The sequence below is a fragment of the Puma concolor genome, chromosome B2, assembly GCF_028749965.1.
Source record: "Puma concolor isolate L17-30 chromosome B2, mPumCon1.1.hap2, whole genome shotgun sequence".
Taxonomy (NCBI): Eukaryota; Metazoa; Chordata; class Mammalia; order Carnivora; family Felidae; genus Puma; species Puma concolor.
Window position 1 is genome coordinate 31,301,059 of NC_141671.1, and position 19,854 is coordinate 31,320,912.

Sequence of the window (19,854 nt, forward strand, 5' to 3'; positions counted from 1 at the left end):
CATGAGGCCTACAGGAGTTGTGCGGAGTGTAGAGCAAATGGCATCAGAGAGAAGCTGTCTAGGGTGGGATAGTCATACACATGCAGTTGCCAGACAGAGTATAAAGAAAAAATAAAGTGTTTTTTTTTATTATTTTTTATTTTGTGGAAAACAAAAGCAGAAAAACTAAAACCCCAAACTCCAGAAAAAATCCTAAAAAATACGTTTTGTTTTCTTAAAAAATACTGTATAAGTCTCTACTCCTCTCCCCCCCTCCCCAAACAGACCTCCATGTATCCTTTCATCTAAGTGCCCTACCCCCCACCCCCACCACTGTTCATCCTTCTTGCTATTGTCCCCCACTTCATATCTACCCAGGACCCTTATCCCCATGTTCTCTTACCTGGCACCTGACATGGTTCTCCCTAGTTTTGGTGAGTCTTTACCCATAATCCCATTCCCCCAGCATGCAAGAACTGTCTCCCTACTTCCTTTTCTGGAATTCAATAATCCTTTCCCCCTACCACTCCCTCTCCCAAGGATCTATTCTATGCAGGAGCACATAAACTGCCTCCTGCCAAATTCCCTCCCAATTCCCACCCCCCCACCCCCCATCTCAAGATATATCAGAACCTCTCCCTGGGCAGCCTTAACCAGGAATAAAGCATTTTTGTCTTTTTTTTTTTTTTTTTCCTCATTCCATAAGACCCTTTCCCTCCCTCCACATATCCATGCACGTCTAAGAGAAGAAAATCTTTCTCTGGGAGCCCATATTCTCTTGGTCTTCTCAAAGAACCCTCTCCCTCTCCATTCTTTTTTTTCTGAAAAGGCAGGGGTCCTCTCTCCAAGAAATCTTCAGCCCCTCCCTCAGGATATATCCGCTCAGGTTCCCCACGTACCTGCCTGTTCCCGACCCTCCCACCCCCCTACCTATTCTCCTGGGCCAGGGAGCTCCCTTCAGCCCAGGGACCCCCGCCTCCTGGCCCCCGAGCCTGCCCCACTAGCGGATGAGGACGTTGATCTCTGCCACACTGGCCTCCAACACGTTCTCTGCCGTTGTCTTGCCATGCTGCTCCTTGAGGTGCCGCCTAATGGCAGGCTTGTGAGCGAAGCGCACGTCGCAGTAGGAGCAGCGATAGGGCCTCGCTCCAGAGTGTAGGTTGAGGTGGTCGTGCAGCGTGGACTTCTGTGTGAAGCACTTGCCGCAGATGCCACACGAGTGCGACTTGACGCCGCGGTGCACGTTCATGTGGCGGTTGAGGTTGCTGCTGTGGTTGAACTGCTTGCCGCAGCGTGGGCACATGAAGATGAAGTGCTGCGCCCGCATGTGGAAGACCAGCTTCTCCACGCCCTGGAACACTTCCGGGCACTTGGTGCACTTGATGTTCTTTAGGGGGTTTCCACTGGAAAAGCCCCCGGGCAGGGGTCCCCGGCTGCTCCCTGCCCCCAGGCTGCCCCCCGCCCCCCGGGCAGCCATGGCCACCGCTGCTGCCTCCACCAGGCCCGAGGTGGCCCCCACGCTGGCTCTGCCTCCAGGGATCAACAGCAAACCCTCCCCTTCTGCGTCCTCGGACAGGCTATAGCAGGCTTTCACTACACCCTGTGGTGGGGCCACAGTGCTGGGGGGCACGCTGCTCTGGGCCAGCTCCCCAAGGTGGCTGCCCACCGAGCCTCCGATGCTCAGGCCTCCTCCCAAACCTCCGGGAGGTTTGAGCCGGTGTGCCACCTCCAGGGCTGACTCCACTTTGACAATGCAGATGTCAGACACGTCCTCGTCCTCGTCCTCATCTTCTTCCTCGGCCTTCAGCTCCAGATCCTCATCCAGAGGGAACTCCAGTTTCACAGGCCGTAGGAGTGGAGGGGGCAAAGGGGGTGGGGGTGGGGGCTTGGGGGCTGGCTTTGGGGTCCTAGCAGGAGGGAGCAGGGATTTGGTGGCACTGACACTGCTCACAAGGCTGGCATCGCTGACCCCATCCTCTTTGAGGCCTATTTTGGGCTCAATGAACTGGCTGAGGGCGTTCCTGCATTTCTCCACCACGTGCTCCATCTGCAGGTAAGAGGCAGCCGTCAGGTAGTTGACGATGTCCCTGACGGCGAATTCCAGAGCGCCCGTGTAGCAGGACAGGAGCAGGTCGGCCACGATGCGTGCACTGTGCATCAGTGAGACCTGCAGCTCAGAACTGGGGTTCAGTAGGAACTGGTCCCGCAGGAAAGGCGAGCAGGCGGCCAGGATGACCTTGTGGCCACGAAACTTGAGGCTGTCGGCCACAATTGTCACGTCGCAAAACCGCTCCTCTGCGCGGAGCTGGTTCATGTTCCGCAGGGTAGCGGCCTCGTGGCCCGGCAGCTGGAAGCGCAGGACTTCCACCCCAGAGGCCATTGTGGCGGGGGTGGGCAACCCTGGTTGGGAAGGAAACCGGTCAGAGACAAAGGTCTCTGGTTCACCTAAGCCAAGGCTCCAGGCCCCTCGCTCCCATTCTTGCCCAGCATCCCAGCTTCAGATCTCCCAGTCTTCAGGCCCCTTCCTCAGTTTCCCCAGTCCCTGGGGAAGCGCTCTCCCTCCGAGAGAACGGAGGCGTGGTTCCCGGGGGCGGGGCAGCGGCGTCCACACCCCCCCCCCCCCCACGCCGGACCGCCCGCGAGGATGGGGCGAGCCCGCGCGCCCAAGGGTAAGGCTGGAGAAACCTGGAGCAGAGGCCTGGGGCTCTGGGCTCCGGGGTGGCCCGGGCTGCAGCCTTTTCTCACCCCGCCCCCTTTCCCCGCTGCTTCATTCCTCCGCCCCCCCTTTGCACGTTTGCACGCGCCTTTCACGTCCTCCCCCCGCCGCCTGCACGCTTCGTGCACGCCCCCCCCACGTTCAGAGCTCCGTGGCACGCCCCCCCAAGCCCCACGACCCTGAGTGCACGCGCCTCTCACCTGGCCCGGTTCCGCGCGCTGTTTTTTCCCCCCCTATCTCCCCCACCCCCCCAGGGTCGGCAGCGCCCCCAAACACGGGCAGAGCCTGGGCAGCGCGCAGGCGCGGGGGTGCACGAGGCGCGCGCGCGGGGCCAGCTCCGCGTGGGCGTAAGGAGGGAGGGGCGGGGGCGGCTCGTGCAGTGTGTTCCAGGCCCCGCGCGCCTCGGCGTCGGCGAGAACTCGGGGAGGAGGAAGAGGGGAGGGAATTAAAGGAGCAGGATTCGCCCCTTCCAGACCCCCCTTTCTTCACCAGCCCCCCCCCACGCGGTTAAAGGGCCGGATGGCCTGGCCTCCCCTTTGGCCGGTATTATTTGTCCGCCAGAGCGGAAATACGTTCCACACCCCCCTTTCTCGCTCCCCCTCCTCTGTGCCTCCGGGCCCCGCGGCACGTCTGCGCGTGCGTGCCAAGAGCCGCGCGGAGGCCCGCTTGCTCGGGCCCGCCCCCCGTTCCCGGCTGCCTGGGGCGCCGTCCGCTCTGCGCCCCGCAGAGCGCGCCCCCGCCCGCGCTCCCCGCCAGCCCAGCTCCAGCAGACAGTGCTGCCACCTGCTCCCTGTGGTAGCGCCGCTCTGGCCCAGCTGTGCCGAGCAGGACAGGGTTGCAACCGCAGCCCTTCCCGGGAACCCAGACCGCGCCGCGGCTATCGGAGCTGTTGGTCGCTGTTGCCCACGCGTGCATCCTCTTTGGTATGTTCATAGTTTCTCCAGCCACACTTCAAGACTTTTTCAACTCTTCTGAAGTTAGTGACCACTCTAGCCCTCCTGGCCCAAAAGATTATTTAACTTCCTACTGAAACAATGCAGTGTTCTCAACTTTCCTTCGTCTCACAGTCGTGTAACATCACACCCACCCGACCTTCCCCTCCATTCTCAGAATTGATCCCACTTCTTGCCAAGGCAAACGTCTTCCACTTTTATGTATTGTCGATGACCTCGCCCATTTCACCCCTACTGTGTAATTAGCTCAAGTATTAATTTTTCTAATTATGCGATTATTTATGTCAGTGTGATTTTACCGTCTTTAATCTTTCCAACTGCAGCCGTCCTTCTAATCCCTTCCCTGCTCCTCCAAGGGACTGGCAAGGTTAGAGCTCCACCGCCTTAAACAAAACCTCCCATCAACTCTGCACCTCTCTCTTCTCTTTCTGTGTCACTCGCAAACTAACCTGCAGTCTCCACAGATTTACCAACAGCATTTATTAGCACCTCAAGGACTGCCCCCCTCTTTCTTGCACTCTCACTTCCCTACCCATTGAAGTCCAGGTGAAAAAGCCTCTGCTTCCCACTGATTGGATTGGTTTATCACATACTCCAGGAGACTAGAGCATTTTTCTTAGCATCAATTCTGATGAAACTGCCTGTTATATAATGGGTTCGACCTCTGGCTTCCTTCATAGATCGTAAACTTCTTGATTGCAGGAATTATGTCATGGGTTATATTTTGCAAATAAAAGGTATGCAATAAATGACTGACTGCTGAAGTCATTCCTCTTCAGTTCAGCCAGCATCCACCCATAAAAAGTTTGTTCCTGACTTAAACTGAATTCCTGAACTCAAAGGGACACCCTTGAGTGGGAGAGTGGGGGCAGTGTTTAGGTGGTGCTTGACTCTGCCTTTCCCTTTTAAATTCTCTGCCTTTTATGCCTGCACTCAGTTCTCTTTATTCTAAAATGCCCTGTTTGTAGAACTCTCCTTTGTAGTCAGGCCATATGAATCTGAGAAAGAACTTTGGCTTTTGTGTCAGACACACCTAGGCTCAAAGCTATATTCCACTCCTTTTTTTTTTTTTTTAAGTTTATTTATTGAGAGAGAGAGAGAGAGGGAGGAGGGAGAATCCCAAGCAGGCTCCACGCTGTCAGTGCAGAGCCTGATGCAGGGCTCAATCCCATGACCCTGGGATCATGACCTGAGCTAAGATCAAGAGTCACATGCTCAACCAACTGAGCCATTCAGGCGCCTCGAGGTATGTGTATTTTTTGTGTACATCTGGGGAAAGTGGTCTAGGACTAGCTAGCTCATGGCTTACAGCACCATTCTTGGTTACTGATGGAGGCAAACAGTGGTCTAGATAATCCCAAACAGGAAGAGTTACACATTTCTCTGAGACATTCCAAGTAGCTTTGGCAGTGGATGTACTTTTGCATTCTGCGTAGCCTAGACTGGAAAAATTTATATTCCTTGAGCTACCAGTAGGAAAGGAGGAGGGAAGTTAGTCTGGACTTTTAATCCATAGGCTTGTACAACTTTTCCTGTATAACAATAAAACCTCCAACTTCTTTTTCTTTCTTTGACCCACACTCAGCTCTTGCCCTCGCTGTAGGAACCCTGAGTCCTGCTCGGCTGCTACCTACCTCTCCTGTTGTCTGAGCTACTTCCAGGCCTGTGGTACCTGCCTCAGGCCTGCCGGTGTCCATGCAAATGACCCAATCCATACCCCAATTAAAAAACAAAAATGGTCCAGTGTATTTTATGTTTTCTTAGAATTACTTGCATGGTTCAGAATTCAAAAAGTGTATTTATTGAACAAGAAAGGGAATCAATACGAAATGGGGATTCCTTGCTTGATTATCAAGATAATACATTTGATATTCCTTTGGGAGAGCATTTTTACCTTGGTGGGGAATAAGGGCTCAGAGCACATGATCAAAAATCTTTCTATCGCCTTGGGAATTTTGGCCAGCGAAACGGTTCAAGTAATAGCTCAACAAAAAGTAGAAACCCACCTTGACGAGATTAGAGGACAAGACATTTGGCTGCAACAGATTCCTACCGAAGTCCCAGGAACAAAATGGGATTGGTATTCTGGTCTGTTTTTCTGGATTCCTTAAGGAATTCGATCAATACCCTGGGCATTAACCCAAGCGGGATTATCTATCTTGGCTATCCTTTTAATGATTTATCTACTCATAAATGTGGCATGAGATGCTGCTCAAGGCAGCAAAAGCAGAAACTAATTAATGGTTGTCCAAAGCTTTGAAGTTAGGCCAGGCACCAGAGTACTTACAGTTAGGAGCAAAACACTTTCTTTTTTTTATTAAATTTTTAAATGTTTATTTATTTTTGAGAGACAGAGACAGCGTGAACAGGGGAGGGGCAGAGAGAGAGGAAGACACAATCTGAAGCAGGTTCTAGGCTGTGAGCTGTCAGCACAGAGCCTGATGCGGGGCTCAAAATCACGGACCTTGAGATCATGACCTGAGCCGAAGTCGGATGCTTAACCAACTAAGCCATTCAGATGCCCCAGGAGCAAAACACTTTCATTCCCTATGATCCTGACCTCCACCCCTCCTCAGCAGGAAGTAGCTAGAGCAGTCATTGTCCCTATCCCTCAAAGCTCCCTCAATTTAGACATAGCTGCCTCTGACCAGTCACAGAGCTCTTGGTTACTATTAAAGAAACCTGTAAACTTGCCTTAGGAAGTAACATCATGTTGCCTCCTGAGAAGTCTGTGGGGTGCTGTTCTGCCTGAGATGTCAAACATAACGTGCCACGTGTACAAGAAAAGAAATAATAATAGTTTGCAGCTTAGGAATAGTCCTGGGATATACAACTTCTGCCTTTGTACTCTAGAGATGATATCACTGAGCACAATCTGCTGAGAAGGTCTTGCAGTTCCAGGCCCCTAAAGAGGAACAGCCAAGCCCCTGCAGCAGAGCGACCACCTCACTGCACTCACAACAAAACCTGACAAGGAGATGCCGAGAGGGAGAAGATGGTCAAGAAAGGAAATATTACAGTCGATCAATTGGCATGATCCAAGACCCTAAGACCCTTACCCTGAACTTTTACCCTTTAAGAACCCCTGCTTGTAAGCCAACGGGGAATTTAGGACGTTAAGCACTAGCTCCCCATTCTCCTGGGTGGCACCACACCAATAAATAGCCGATTTTTCTTCCTTCCAAAAACAAAGCCAAAAACCAAACCAAACCAACCCAAGCCAACCCCCCCAACAAAACAACCAACCAACTAAACAAATAAAACACCCCAAAGACCACAAATTCAAAAAGTGTAAAAGGGTACAGACTGCCCCACTCCCCATGAGGCCTCTGGGCATCTTGAGCATCTCCCCCTTTCTGTTACGTCCCCTCCTTCCCTTTCTCACATGCAGCACTCAGCTGCTCTGACTTTAGCGGCACCCTTCAGTTAGGTTCCGGGGGGGGGGGGGGGGATGCTTTATGTACCTGGAAGAGCCCCTTCCCCCACCACGATGCCCTTCCTACCTGCCCACTCTCCTGAGTCCCCTACCCCTCTCCTGATCAATCCCCTTCTCTCAGCAGACTGGAGTGCTCTCCTTCACACCCCAAACATGCCTTTCTTCATCCTTATTCCCCTTTCCTTAACGTCAGAGCCTGTTGAAAGCCCTCCCTTCCCTCCTATATCCCACTCTTAATCTTGCCTTCTGTTTCTTGCCCTCCTGGGCTTTATACTTGCCCCTTTACTTTAAACCCAGACACATCTTTGCTGTCTTAAGAGAAAAAAATCTTTCTTCAGCTTGATCCCTCTCTTGGCTGCCACCACACTCCACCCTCCCCTTCCCAGCGCAGCCAGCATTGCGATTGTTTACTCTCCTTGACTCGCTTCATGCTCATTCTCTCTCCTAAGAACCTGTATTGTGAAGACATTATACACATTGAAGAGCGTATAAAATGAGCACATATAAAGACAAATGAAACAAAATATTTGGGTATCTGACCGTAGCTTAAGAAATAAATTCCAGGGGACACCTGGGTGGGTCAGTTGGTTAAGCGTTTGACTCCTGATTTTGGCTCAGGTCATGATCTCCAGGTTCATGGGTTCCAGCCTGGAGTCTGGCTCTGCGCTGGTGAGGCAGAGCCTGCTTGGGATTCTCTCTCTCTCTCTCTCTCTCTCTCTCTCTCTCTCTCTCTCTCTGTCTCTTTCTCTCCCCCCCTTCCCTGCTCTTGTTCTTTCTCTCTCAAAACAAACAAACAAACAAACAAACAAACAAACAAACAGAAAGAAATTCCCAGGACCTTAGATGTCTCTTGGGTTCCACACTGACTGCATCCCTCTCCCTTCCTGCAGGGTGACCACTACTCTGAATTTCTCAAATATAGATCCATTTCTTGTCTTGAAATTTCCTTTGTGCACGTTGTAGGTGTTCCTAAATAGCATGCTGTTTAGCTTTGTGTGTTAGATCTTCACATAGATGGAATCGTAGTTTATGTGTTTTTTAACTCGTTCTGACTTTGTTGAGTTGTAATCTTCTTTCTTTTTTTTTCTTTTTTTTTTATTTAAAAAAAAATTTTTTTTCAACGTTTTTATTTATTTTTGGGACACAGAGAGACAGAGCATGAACAGGGGAGGGGCAGAGAGAGAGGGAGACACAGAATCGGAAACAGGCTCCAGGCTCCAAGCCATCAGCCCAGAGCCTGACGCAGGGCTCGAACTCACGGACCACGAGATCGTGACCTGGCTGAAGTCGGATGCTTAACGACTGCGCCACCCAGGCGCCCTGAGTTGTAATCTTCTTTCTATTGGGTGCTTACACCTAGTTAATCCTTTGTCCTGTTGATGAGCATTTGTGTTATTTAAATTGGTGGTTATTACTACAATGCTGCTGTGAGCCCTCTTTTAGTCTTTTCTGGGTATGACATGTAAGCTTCTCCAGGGCAGCAGGCTTCAAACTAGGAACGTGTATCCCTGTACTGCAAGAGGACTGTCCAGGGGGTAGGTGGACCTGGATAGATGTAAGGGAACCCTTCTCAGATCGGACTCTCCCAAAAGGGATAGGGGTGCTGATGGACCTGAAGAGGCCCCTGTGAAGGAGAAACACGTGTCCCCATCCCCTTGCCCAACTCTCCCTTACCACAGAAACTAGGCCCCAGGGGGAATCAGGAGGGTGAAAACACCAGGGCACCAAAAGGGACAATTCCAAAATCTATGTTGGTTCTGAGAAAGTGAGTGACCTAGTGACATCATTCTACAAGTCAGCTACTTTCTCTGTATTTCAACAAAGTTACGTTATTATTTTATCCTTTTTATTATTGAGGTGAAATCTACATAACATACAATTAACCATTTTGAGGTGAAAAATTCAGTGGCATTTAGTACATTCACAGTGTTGTGCAACCCCAACTTCTATCCACTTTTGTCTCATTCCAAAACATTTTTATCACCCCAAAAGAAACCTTGTACCCATTAAACAGTTGCTTCCCTCCTTCCTCCAGCTTCCAGAAACCACCAATATGTGTTCTGTTTCTGTGGAATGATCTATTCTGGATATTTTGTATAAGTGGAATCCTACAGTATGTGGCCCTATGTCTGGCTTCTCTCACATGCATAATACCTTTTTTTTTTTTTTTGGTATAATTTGGTTTTTTAAAAGTTTATTTATTTTGAGAGAGAGAGAGAGAGAGAGAGAGAGAGAGAGAGAGAGAGAGCGCATGTGAGCTGGGAATGGGAAGAGAGAAAGTGAGAGAGAAAATCCCAAGGAGATTCCACACTGTCAGTGCAGAGCCTGATGTGGGGCTTGAACTCATGAGCCATGAGATCATGACCTGAGCTAAAATCAAGAGTCAGACGCTTAACCAACTGAGGCACCCAGGCGCCCCTGGCATAATGCCTTTTGAGTTCATCCATGTTGTAGCATGTATCAGTACTTCATTCCTTTTTTTTTTTTTTAATGTTTATTTATTTTTGAGACAGAGACAGAGCATGAGCAGGGGAGGGGCAGAGAGAGAGGGAGACACAGAACCAGAAGCAGGCTTCAGGCTCCGAGCTGTCAGCACAGAGCCCGATGCGGGGCTTGAACTCACAAACTGTGAGATCATGACCTGAGTTGAAGTTGGACGCTTAACCAACTGAGCCACTCAGGCGCCCCAGTACTTCATTCCTTTTTACGGCTGACTGATACTCCAGTATATGTATAGACCACAATTTGTTCATTCCTCTGTTGATGGACGTTTGAGCTGTTTCCACCTTTTGGTGATCGTGGATAGTGCTGTTATGCACATGTATTTGTTGAGTGCCTGTTTTTAATTTTTTGGGGTATGTACCTAGGAGTTGAATTTCTGGGTAATATGGTAATTCTATGTATAGCTTTTGAGGAACCATCAAACAGTTTTCCACAGCTGTTGAATCATTTTATATTCCCACCAGCACATTGTATGACGGTTCCATTCTCTCCACATCCTAGGTGTCACTTCCTAGTGGGTGAAGTGGTATCTCGTTGTGGTTTTGATTTGCATTTCCCTAATGACTAACGATATTGAGTATCTTTTCATGTGGTTGTTGGTGCCACTTGTATATCTTCTCTGGGAAATATCTGTTCAAGTCCTTTTACCATTTTCAAATTGAGTTGTTTGCCTTTTTGTTGTGGAGTTGTAAGGGTTCTTTATATATTCTGCATACTAGATCCTTACAGGATATATGATTTACAAATATTTTCTCCCATTCTGTAGGTTGTCTTTTTTACTTTCTTGATAAAATGTCTTCAGATTGGGGCACCTGGCTGGCTCATTCGGTAGAGTGTGCGACTCTTCAGGCTGTATGTTGGGTGTAGAGCTTACTAAAAAAAAAGCCTTTAGATGCACACATATGTATATTTTTTTAACGTTTATTTATTTTTGAGACAGAGAGAGACAGAGCATGAACAGGGGAGGGGCAGAGAGAGGGAGACACAGAATCTGAAACAGGCTGCAGGTTCTGAGCGGTCAGCACAGAGCCCAACGCGGGGCTCGAACTCACGGACGGTGAGATCATGACCTGAGCCGAAGTCGGCCGCTTAACCGACTGAGCCACCCAGGCGCCCCAATATTCATGCTATTTAAAATAAAGCATCACTGTGTATATGCCATTAATCAGCACATACTCTCCATCCTAGAGGCTGCCTTCTGCAGCCAGTGGCACATTTGACCATGCTTGTTTGATACATTGCCTTCCTTCGGTTTCTGACACCTCTTTCTTTGGGTTCCCTTCCTTCTACAACCTCAGCCTCCTCTGCAACCCCTCGCTCTTCTTCCTTTGTCCATCTTTTTACTATTGGGGTCCTTGGCCTTTATCTTGTTCTCCCTGGGTGATACCTTGTGCTTTTAAGAGGTTGGTTACCACCTTGATGACTCTGTGATGGTTAGTTGTATGCGTCAACTTGGGTGGGCCACAGTATCCAATTGTTTAGTCAAACACTAATCTGGATATTTCTGTGAAGATATTTTGTAAATATGATTAACATCTACACTCAGTTGACTCTGAGTAAAGGAGATTATCCTTGATAATGTGGGTGGACGTCAACTAATCAGTTGAAGGCCTTAGGAGCAAAAAAACCAAGGTTTCCCAGAGAAGGAATTCTGCTTCGAGACTATAACATAAAAATCCTGCTTCAGTTTCCAGCCTGCCAGCCTGGTCTACAAATTCCAACTCAAGACCACAACATCAATTCTTCCCTGAGTTTCCAGCCTGCTGGCCTGCCTTATGGATTTTGGACTCAGCAGTCCCCATAATTGCATGAACCATTTCCTTAAAATAAGTCTCTATGTATTTATGTTTCTGCTGCTCTGGAGAACCTGGACTGATACAGATTCTCATGTTTCTGTCTCCCACCAGACCTGCCTCCTGTTTCCAGTCTAGAACATCTGTTTCCTCCTGAGTGTTATAAAGGTACTTAAAGCACGGTGTGTCCTGGATAGAATCTGTTCTCTTTCTCCCCAAACCCATTTCTTCTCCTATAGGTGTCACCATCCATCTTATCAGCCAAGCTAAAACCTGGGATTCAATATGGACTTCTCTTTGCACTTCATCCCTCATATATAGTTAGCCACCAAATCCTTTCCCCATCCATTTAATAAGTATATAAGTTTCTACAATGTCCCAATGGTGAGCTAGTGCTGGTGGTTCAAAGGAGAGTAAGACACATTTGCTGAAACCCTTGTTAATGGGAATATAAAATGGGACAGCCACTATGAAAACGGTACGGTGTTTCCTCAAAAAAATTAAAAATAGAATTACTGGGGCACCTGGGTGGCTCAATTGATTAAGTGGCTGACTCTTGAATTTCAGCTCAGGTCATGATCACGCAGTTTGTGAGTTTGAACCCTGCAATGGGCTCTGCACTTACAGTGGCAGAGCCTGCTTGGGATTCTCTCTCCTCTTTCTTTACCCCTCCCTTGCTCTCTCTCTCTCTCTCTCAAAAATAAAATAAAAATAAAAATAAAATTACCATATGATTCAGAAACTCCACTTCTGGGTATACAGCCAAAAGAATTGAAAGCAGAGAGATAGTAGTACATCCATATTCACAGCAACATTACTCACAGTAGCTAAAAACAACCCAAATGCCCATCACCAGATGACTGGATAAGCAAAATGTGGGTACACATACAATAGACTATTAGTCTTAAAAAAGATGGAAATTCTGACACAGGCTACAACATGGATGAACTTAAGGACCCTGTGCTAAGGGAAATTAGCCAGACGCAGAAGGACAAATACTGTATGATTCCATTTATATGAGATACTTAGAGCAGTAAAAATTATAGAGACAGAAAAAGCAGGGTACCAGGGGGATACCAGATACCAGGGCTGGGGTGGGGGCGGGGAACAAGGAGTTAGTGTTTAATGGGTATAGAGTTTCAGTTTTACAAGATGAAATGAATTATGGAGATGGATGGTGGTGATGATGCATGACATTATAAATGTATTTAATGCCACTGAATTGTACACTTGAAAATGGTTAAGATGGTAAATGTTATGTGTATTTTACTGCTTAAAAAAACTTCTAAAGAAATGAGAAATAAATTGATTTAGTAGTGAATAATCATTTTAATACAGAAAATTGTCCTGTCAAATAATAATTCTTGAAAAAGAAACCTATCTCTTTAGTAGCTAAAAACCTGTATCTGTTTATTGGACACATTTTGCTTCTCTTGTTGGTTTCCCAGGAAGCTAAAACCTCTCTAATATTTCACTGCCCTTTAAATTGAATAATAAAATGTTAATTTGTAAAAAACCAAAAAGACATTTCCTACCCTCAAAAAGACTACGGTTAAGTCAGAGTATGCTGGGGTAAGTGCAGAGATGCAGGCAGCTGGGTGTCCACGGAGCTCAGCGGAGAGCGCAGAGGGGCCTCCGGGGTCTTTTCCTCACTTGTCCTGGCTCTCCTTCCCCACTTCTCTGCTTCTGTTTAGGCCCTTGTCTCTTGCAAGGATTATAAATGTCTCCTAACTGGCCTTCCAATTCACCATCTATACTGTTTCCAGAATAATATTTTTGAAATGCAGATGAAATCCTATCACTTCCTTTATCTAAAATGCCATAGAACTAATTGCCTTACAGGGTACCAACCTGGCTCCTGCATAGGGCATGCTCTCCTCCACGGTCTCATCTTACTGTGGCCTCCCCTTCCCTCTCTCACCCTAAAACTTCCTAAACGTCCTGCAGTTCCCTAACTGTACTCTGGGGTTCCAGACTCCAACCGGTTACTCACGCAGATCGCTTTGCCTGGACTGCCCTCTCTCTTCCTTGTTGGGTAGTTGAATATATTCATCTTTAAAAAAAATTTTTTTTTAATTTTTTTTTCAGCGTTTTTATTTATTTTTGGGACAGAGAGAGACAGAGCATGAATGGGGGAGGGGCAGAGAGAGAGGGAGGCACAGAATCGGAAACAGGCTCCGAGCCATCAGCCCAGAGCCTGACGCGGGGCTCGAACTCACGGACCGTGAGATCATGACCTGGCTGAAGTCGGACGCTTAACCGACTGTGCCACCCAGGCGCCCCTAAAAAATTTTTTTTAATATTTATTTATTTTTGAGAGACAGAGCACAAGTGGGGGAGGGACAGAGAGAGAAGGAGACACAGAATCCGAAGCAGGCTCCAGGCTCTGAGCTGTCAGCACAGAGCCCAACACGAGGCTCGAACCCACAAACTGTGAGATCATGACCTGAGCCAAAGTTGGACACTCAACTGACTGAGCCATCCAGGCCCCCCTGAATATATTCATCTTTTAAAGCTTATCTCCAGTTTCTTTAAGAAACTTTTCTGAACCTCTGAGAGATCTGATACCTTCCTCTTTGCCTGTCTGTGAACTTCAGATGCACTCTTATCTCAGCTTGTATCAGTCAGAATGGCTAAATAATGCTGCAGTAACAAAGACCACCACAATCTCAGTAGCTTAACACAACAGTTTTGTTACTCATTCATGTTACCTTTTGGGCCAGTGGGGTGGGGTTAGGGGGCCTCTGATCACTGTAATCACTTGGGGATCCAGGCTAAAAAAGGCTCCACCCAAAGAAGGTGCTTCAGTATCTCCGGTTGCATTGGCAATTAGCACTCCTGTCTGGAAAGAACAACACACAAGGCTTATGCTCACATTTCACTGGGGAGAGCAAGCTATTTGGCTATACTTAACTTCAAGAGTGCTGAGAAATTCAATCCTACCATGTGCCTGGAAGAAGGCAGAAAATAGGAAAATTGGTGAACAGCCTTAATGACTACCACAGCTTGGTGCAGTGCTTACCTGCTTCCTTCTCTCCTACTGGACACTGGGGATCCCAAGCGTATCACAGGGTCCCTGCCCTTGACCAGTTGGTGTTCCAGTAATGGGGAGAGACCAGTAAACCAATGGATTGTAATTCTCTGTGTTAATGTTACAGTCCAGGTTTGACCTGGTGTGTTGGTTGAGGAAAGCCAGTGAAAGGAGAGCAATGGATTATGGGAGAGGTGAACGGGGAAAGGGACAATTTTTGTGACCCTGAAAGCAGAGGCTGAGATGTAGGTGTAGGCAGTTAATTTAGGTGATTCCAGAAAGCAGAAGTGAGGCTGTGTGATATCATGAAGAAGGAAAAGCCAATTTAGGGGATAATAGCGAAGTTACTGTTGTGTGAGATGGAAATTTGATTCCACTGGAACTTTCTGAAGAGAGAAACAGAATGTCTCTGGAAATTGCCCACTGGAAGGACAGGAGACAGGAGCATTTAGCCACCAGTTCCATTCTCTGATTGATTGCAGGTTGGCTCTGGGGCATTACTTTCCCTGCCTTTCCCATTTGTGCTTGCCCACTGGGCACTGAGGCCCTGGAAAGGGCCCAGGTTGGGATGATTTAGCACAAGGTGAGTCTGAGCTCCAAAGATCTGTCCACATCAGCCATAGCTGAAATCAGAGAGGGGCAGAGAAGATACAGGACCCAGGAAGTGGCTGCTACCCAGGAAGTGGCCTAATGTTTATTGAATTAGTGCTTCCTGTCAGTTGCTATGCTAGGTGCTAATTTATGTAACTTACCCTCATTTAATTTTTTTTTTTCCAACGTTTTTATTTATTTTTGGGACAGAGAGAGACAGAGCATGAACGGGGGAGGGGCAGAGAGAGAGGGAGACACAGAATTGGAAACAGGCTCCAGGCTCTGAGCCATCAGCCCAGAGCCCGACGCGGGGCTCGAACTCACGGACCGCGAGATCGTGACCTGGCTGAAGTCGGACGCTTAACCGACTGCGCCACCCAGGCGCCCCTACTTACCCTCATTTAATACAGCAACCTTATGAGGTAGGTTTTGTGGTAATGTATAGAAAGATGGTAGCATGTCATCTGAGCAAGTATAATAGGTGCTCTGACAGGGTGGCTCTACCTTCATTTGGTCATTTCAAAAAGGTCTATCTCAGAAATGGGATTTTAAAAATGCAGATATGACTGGGCTCCAAAGAACTGACTCATGCTAATAACACTCATGAAAGACTAATGTATGAATGGCTCATTTATTAATTTCAGTGGTAGGTGTAACTTGCAAGATGATTCAATACGTTCCCTGAGCTTTATTATTTATTTATTTTTGATATTTTTGACAGTGCTTATTGTGGCAGGGTCTTTGTATCTTACCTAGTCTTTTTATTTGTTTGATCTGAGTGGTCAAAGGGGGTTAAATTTTTTTATATTTTAACTTTGTATTATGGAAACTTTCAAACATACACAAAAGCAGGTAGAATAACCTGCAGATAACTCAGCTTTAATCATTTTTGACAGTTTTCCAGCCTTGCTTCATCTGGCCTTCCCCTTCCACTGGAGGATTTTAAAGCAAATGCCAGACTTCATATCAGTTCATCTGTATATACCACTGTTTGTATACTTAACATCAAAAGAATTTTAAGACAACATCACCCCAATGATCATACCTAACAAAATGAACCATAATCCATAATATCATCTGCTATGGCCTCTCTATGTTCAAATTTTCCTGAGTCTCAGAAATGTCCTTTTACAGTTGATTTGTTAGAATCAGGATCTAAGCAAGGGTCACACATTGCATTTGGGTGATATGACCCTTAATTCTTTCAGTCTGTAACAGTCCTCTTCCATCTTTTCATGACAGTTATTTGTAAAGAATCCAGATCCTTTGTTCTGTTATTCCATATACTCTAAAATGTGGAATAAAATTCTAATTCAGAGAACAATTAAACATTTTATAAAAAATGTTCAAAAGAGGCATTTCATTTGGGAGAGGCCGAAAAGTAGAAAGAAATGTTTTAAGGGAACTAAAAGACTTGAGCTTTTACATAAAAAATTTATAATGAAATTATGTTTTAAAATTAAATTTTGGGGAGAGGGTGGGAAATGGCTGGAAAGGGCATAAGAGAAACTTGTGGGGTGGGAAATGTTCCATATCTTTTTTTCCTTAATATTTATTTATTTTTGAGAGAGAGTGAGAGAGAGCACAAGCAGGAGAGGGGCAGAGAATCCAAAGTTGGGCTCTGTGCTGACAGCAGCGAGCCTGATGGGGGCTCAAATTCAGGAACTGCGAGATCATGACCTGAGCCAAAGTTGGACACTCAACTGACTGAGCCACTCAGGTGCCTCAGTTCCATATCTTGATATGAGTTGTGGTTACTCGAGTGACAATCCGTGTAAAAAGTCAATAAGTTGTACACATAAGACTGTGCACTTTATGTGTGTTATATCTCAATAAAGAAAAGATAATGCAAGTAGTGTGTCAAAGGTGAAGAGTCACATGTTATTAAAAATAGATTTGATCATTTCATGTAGGTTTTCCAATTTGCTAACATGGTTGCTCACAGTACTTACTTACAATCCTTTTTATTTCTGTAGAATCAGGAATAACGTCCCCAATTTCATTTATGATTCTAGTAATTTTTGTCTTCCCTTTTTTTCTTAGTCTGGCTAGCTAAAGGCTATCAATTTTGTTGGTCTTTTCAAAAGAACAACTTTTGGTTTCATCGATTTTCTCTATTGTTTTTCTAGTTTCTATTTTATTTATCTCTGCTCTGATCTTTATTACTTCCTTCCTTCTGCTAGCTTTGGGTTTAGTTTGTCCTTTTTCTAGTTCCTTTAGCTGTAAATGCAGGTTGTTGATTTGAGAACTTGTTTTTTAAATGTAAGTGTTTATACATTTCCCTCTTACTACTGCTTTTGCTGCATCCCATAAGTTTTGGTATGTCGTGTCTTCATTTTCATCCATCTTTAAGTATTTTCTAATTTCCCTTGTGATTTCTTCTTTGATCCATTGGTTGTTTAAAAGTGTGTTGTTCAGTTTCCACAAAGTTATGAGTTTTCCAGTTTTACTTTTGTTGTTGGTTGCTAACTTCATCCTATTGTGATTGGAGAAGATACTGTGTGTGGTATCTACCTTTGGAATCTATTGAGATATAATTTATGGCCTAACACATGGTGTATCCTGGAAAATGTCCCATGTGCACTGGAGAAGGGTGTGTGTGCTGTTGCTGTTGGGTAGTGTTCTGTACATCGTGTCTGTTAGATCTAGTTGGCTTGTTGTGTTGTTTAAGTCCTTTGTGTTCTCACTTACTTTTTGTCTGGTTGTTCTGTTTATTGTTAAGAATTGGTTGTTGACATCTCCTGCTGTGACTGTAGACCTGCCTTTCTCCCTTCAATTTTGACCCTTTTTGCTTCATATATTTTGTTGGTCTGTAATTAGGTGTGTAAATGTTCTGATTGTTATATGTCTTTGCTGTATCGAACCTTGTATTTATGTGTAATGTCCTTCTTTGTCTCTTGTAAACTTTTTAAATTTATCTTTTGATTTTTAAAATAGTCTTAAAGTTTTTTTAATGTTTGTTTATTTATTTATTTATTTATTTTTGAGAGCGAGCACAAGCAGGGGAGGAGCAGAGGGGGGGAGACAGAGAATCCAAAGCAGGCTCCATGCTGTCAGTGCAAAGCCTGACATGGGGCTTAAACCCACGAACTGTGAGATCATGACTTGAGCTGAAGTTGGACCCTCAACTGACTGAGCCACCAAGGCGGCCAAACATTTTTTTAAGGTTTACTTACTTATTTTGAGAGAGAGAGCAAGTGGGGGAGGGTCAGAGAGAGAGGGAGAGAGAGAGAATCCCAAGCAGACTGCAACTGTCAGCTCAGAGCCCGATGTGGGGCTTGATGTGGGGCTTGAACTCACAAACCACTGTGAGGTCATGACCTGAGCCGAAATCAAGGGTCAGACGCTTAACCAGTTGAGCCACCCAGGTGCCCCTGTATTTTTTTAAATCCGGTCTGCCAGTCTCTGTATTTTGATTGGTGAGTTTAATCCATTTACATTTAAAGTAATTACTGATAAGGAGGGACTTCTGTCATTTTGCTATTTTTCTTTTTTTTTTAAAGTTTTTTTAAAAAGTTTATTTCTTTATTTTGAGAGAGAGAGCACAAGCAGGGAGGGGAAGAGAGTGAGGGAGAGAGAATCCCAAGCAGGCTCCACACTGTCAACATGGATCTGGATATGGTGCTTGAACTCACGAACCATGAGATCATGACCTCAGCCGAAACCGAGAATTGACCTCTTCACTCACTGACCCACCCAGGTATCCCTTGTTTTTTCTTATCTGTATGCCTTATAACTTTATTTGTCCTTCATTTCTTGCATTACTGTCTTCTTTTGTGTTTAGTTGATGTTTTCATAGTGAAACATTTTAAATTACTTTATTTCCTCTTATGTATATTTTAGAGTTATTTTCTTTGTGGTTACCATGGGATTACTTAAAAAATTTTTTTTTACATTTACTTATTTTTGAGAGACAGAGCACAAGTGGGGAGGGGCTGAGAGAGAATGAGACACAAAATCTGAAGCAGGCTCCAGGCTCTGAGCTGTCAGCACAGAGCCTGACGCAGGGCTCAAACTCATAAACCACAAGATCATAAACTGAGCTGAAGTCGGATGCCCAACTGACTGAGCCTCCCAGGCACCCCAGCATGGGGATACTTTTAATACCCTAAAGTTATAACACTAATTTGAATTTATACCAGCTTAATTTCAATAACATACAGACTGCTCCCTTATGACTCTGTTCCAACTCCTTTTGGTTGGTGATGTCAAAATACTATATGGATGTATTTATTACCACTGAACTGTAACTTAAAGATGATTAAGATGGTAAATTTTGTTATGTACATTTTACCACAGTAAAAAATTTTAAAAATAGATATTGCTAATTTTTTAAAAAGTGGGATAATTGGAGGCATCACAATCCCAGACTTCAAGCTATACTACAAAGCTGTAATCATCCAGACAGTATGGTACTGGCACAAGAACAGACACTCAGATCAATGTAACAGAATAGAGAATCCAGAAATGGACCTACAAATGTATGGCCAACTCATCTTTGACAAAGCAGGAAAGAACATCCAATGGAATAAAGACAGTCTCTTCAGCAAGTGGTGCTGGGAAAACTGGACAGCGACATGCAGAAGAATGAACCTGGACCACTTTCTTACACCATACACAAAAATAAACTCAAAAAGGATGAAAAACCTCAATGTAAGACAGGAAGCCATCAAAATCCTTGAGGAGAAAGCAGGCAAAAACCTCTTTGATCTTGCCTACAGCAACTTGTTACTCAACACATCTCCGGAGGCAAGGGAAACAAAAGCAAAAATGAACTGCTGGGACCCCATCAAAATAAATATTCATCAAAATATTCATATTTCATCAAAATAAATATTCATCAAAATAAAAAG

The 19,854-nt window shown here is 45.7% G+C and overlaps 1 protein-coding gene across 1 annotated transcript; it reads right to left on the reverse strand.

Moving 5' to 3' along the window:
* Positions 1-627: 627 nt before the first annotated feature.
* ZBTB12 (zinc finger and BTB domain containing 12) lies at positions 628-3,268 on the reverse strand. Its single transcript, XM_086705852.1, has 2 exons — positions 2,896-3,268; positions 628-2,379 (listed from the first exon to the last, which is right to left on the reverse strand). The coding sequence occupies exon 2, from the start codon at positions 2,357-2,359 to the stop codon at positions 980-982; it is 1,380 nt and encodes a 459-aa protein (XP_086561978.1). The 5' UTR covers positions 2,360-2,379; positions 2,896-3,268; the 3' UTR covers positions 628-979.
* Positions 3,269-19,854: the final 16,586 nt, after the last annotated feature.

Excerpts from the sequence above, each read along its gene's own strand:
- ZBTB12 (XM_086705852.1), bottom strand. The coding sequence starts at position 2,359 with ATGGCCTCTGGGGTGGAAGTCCTGCGCTTCCAGCTGCCGGGCCACGAG.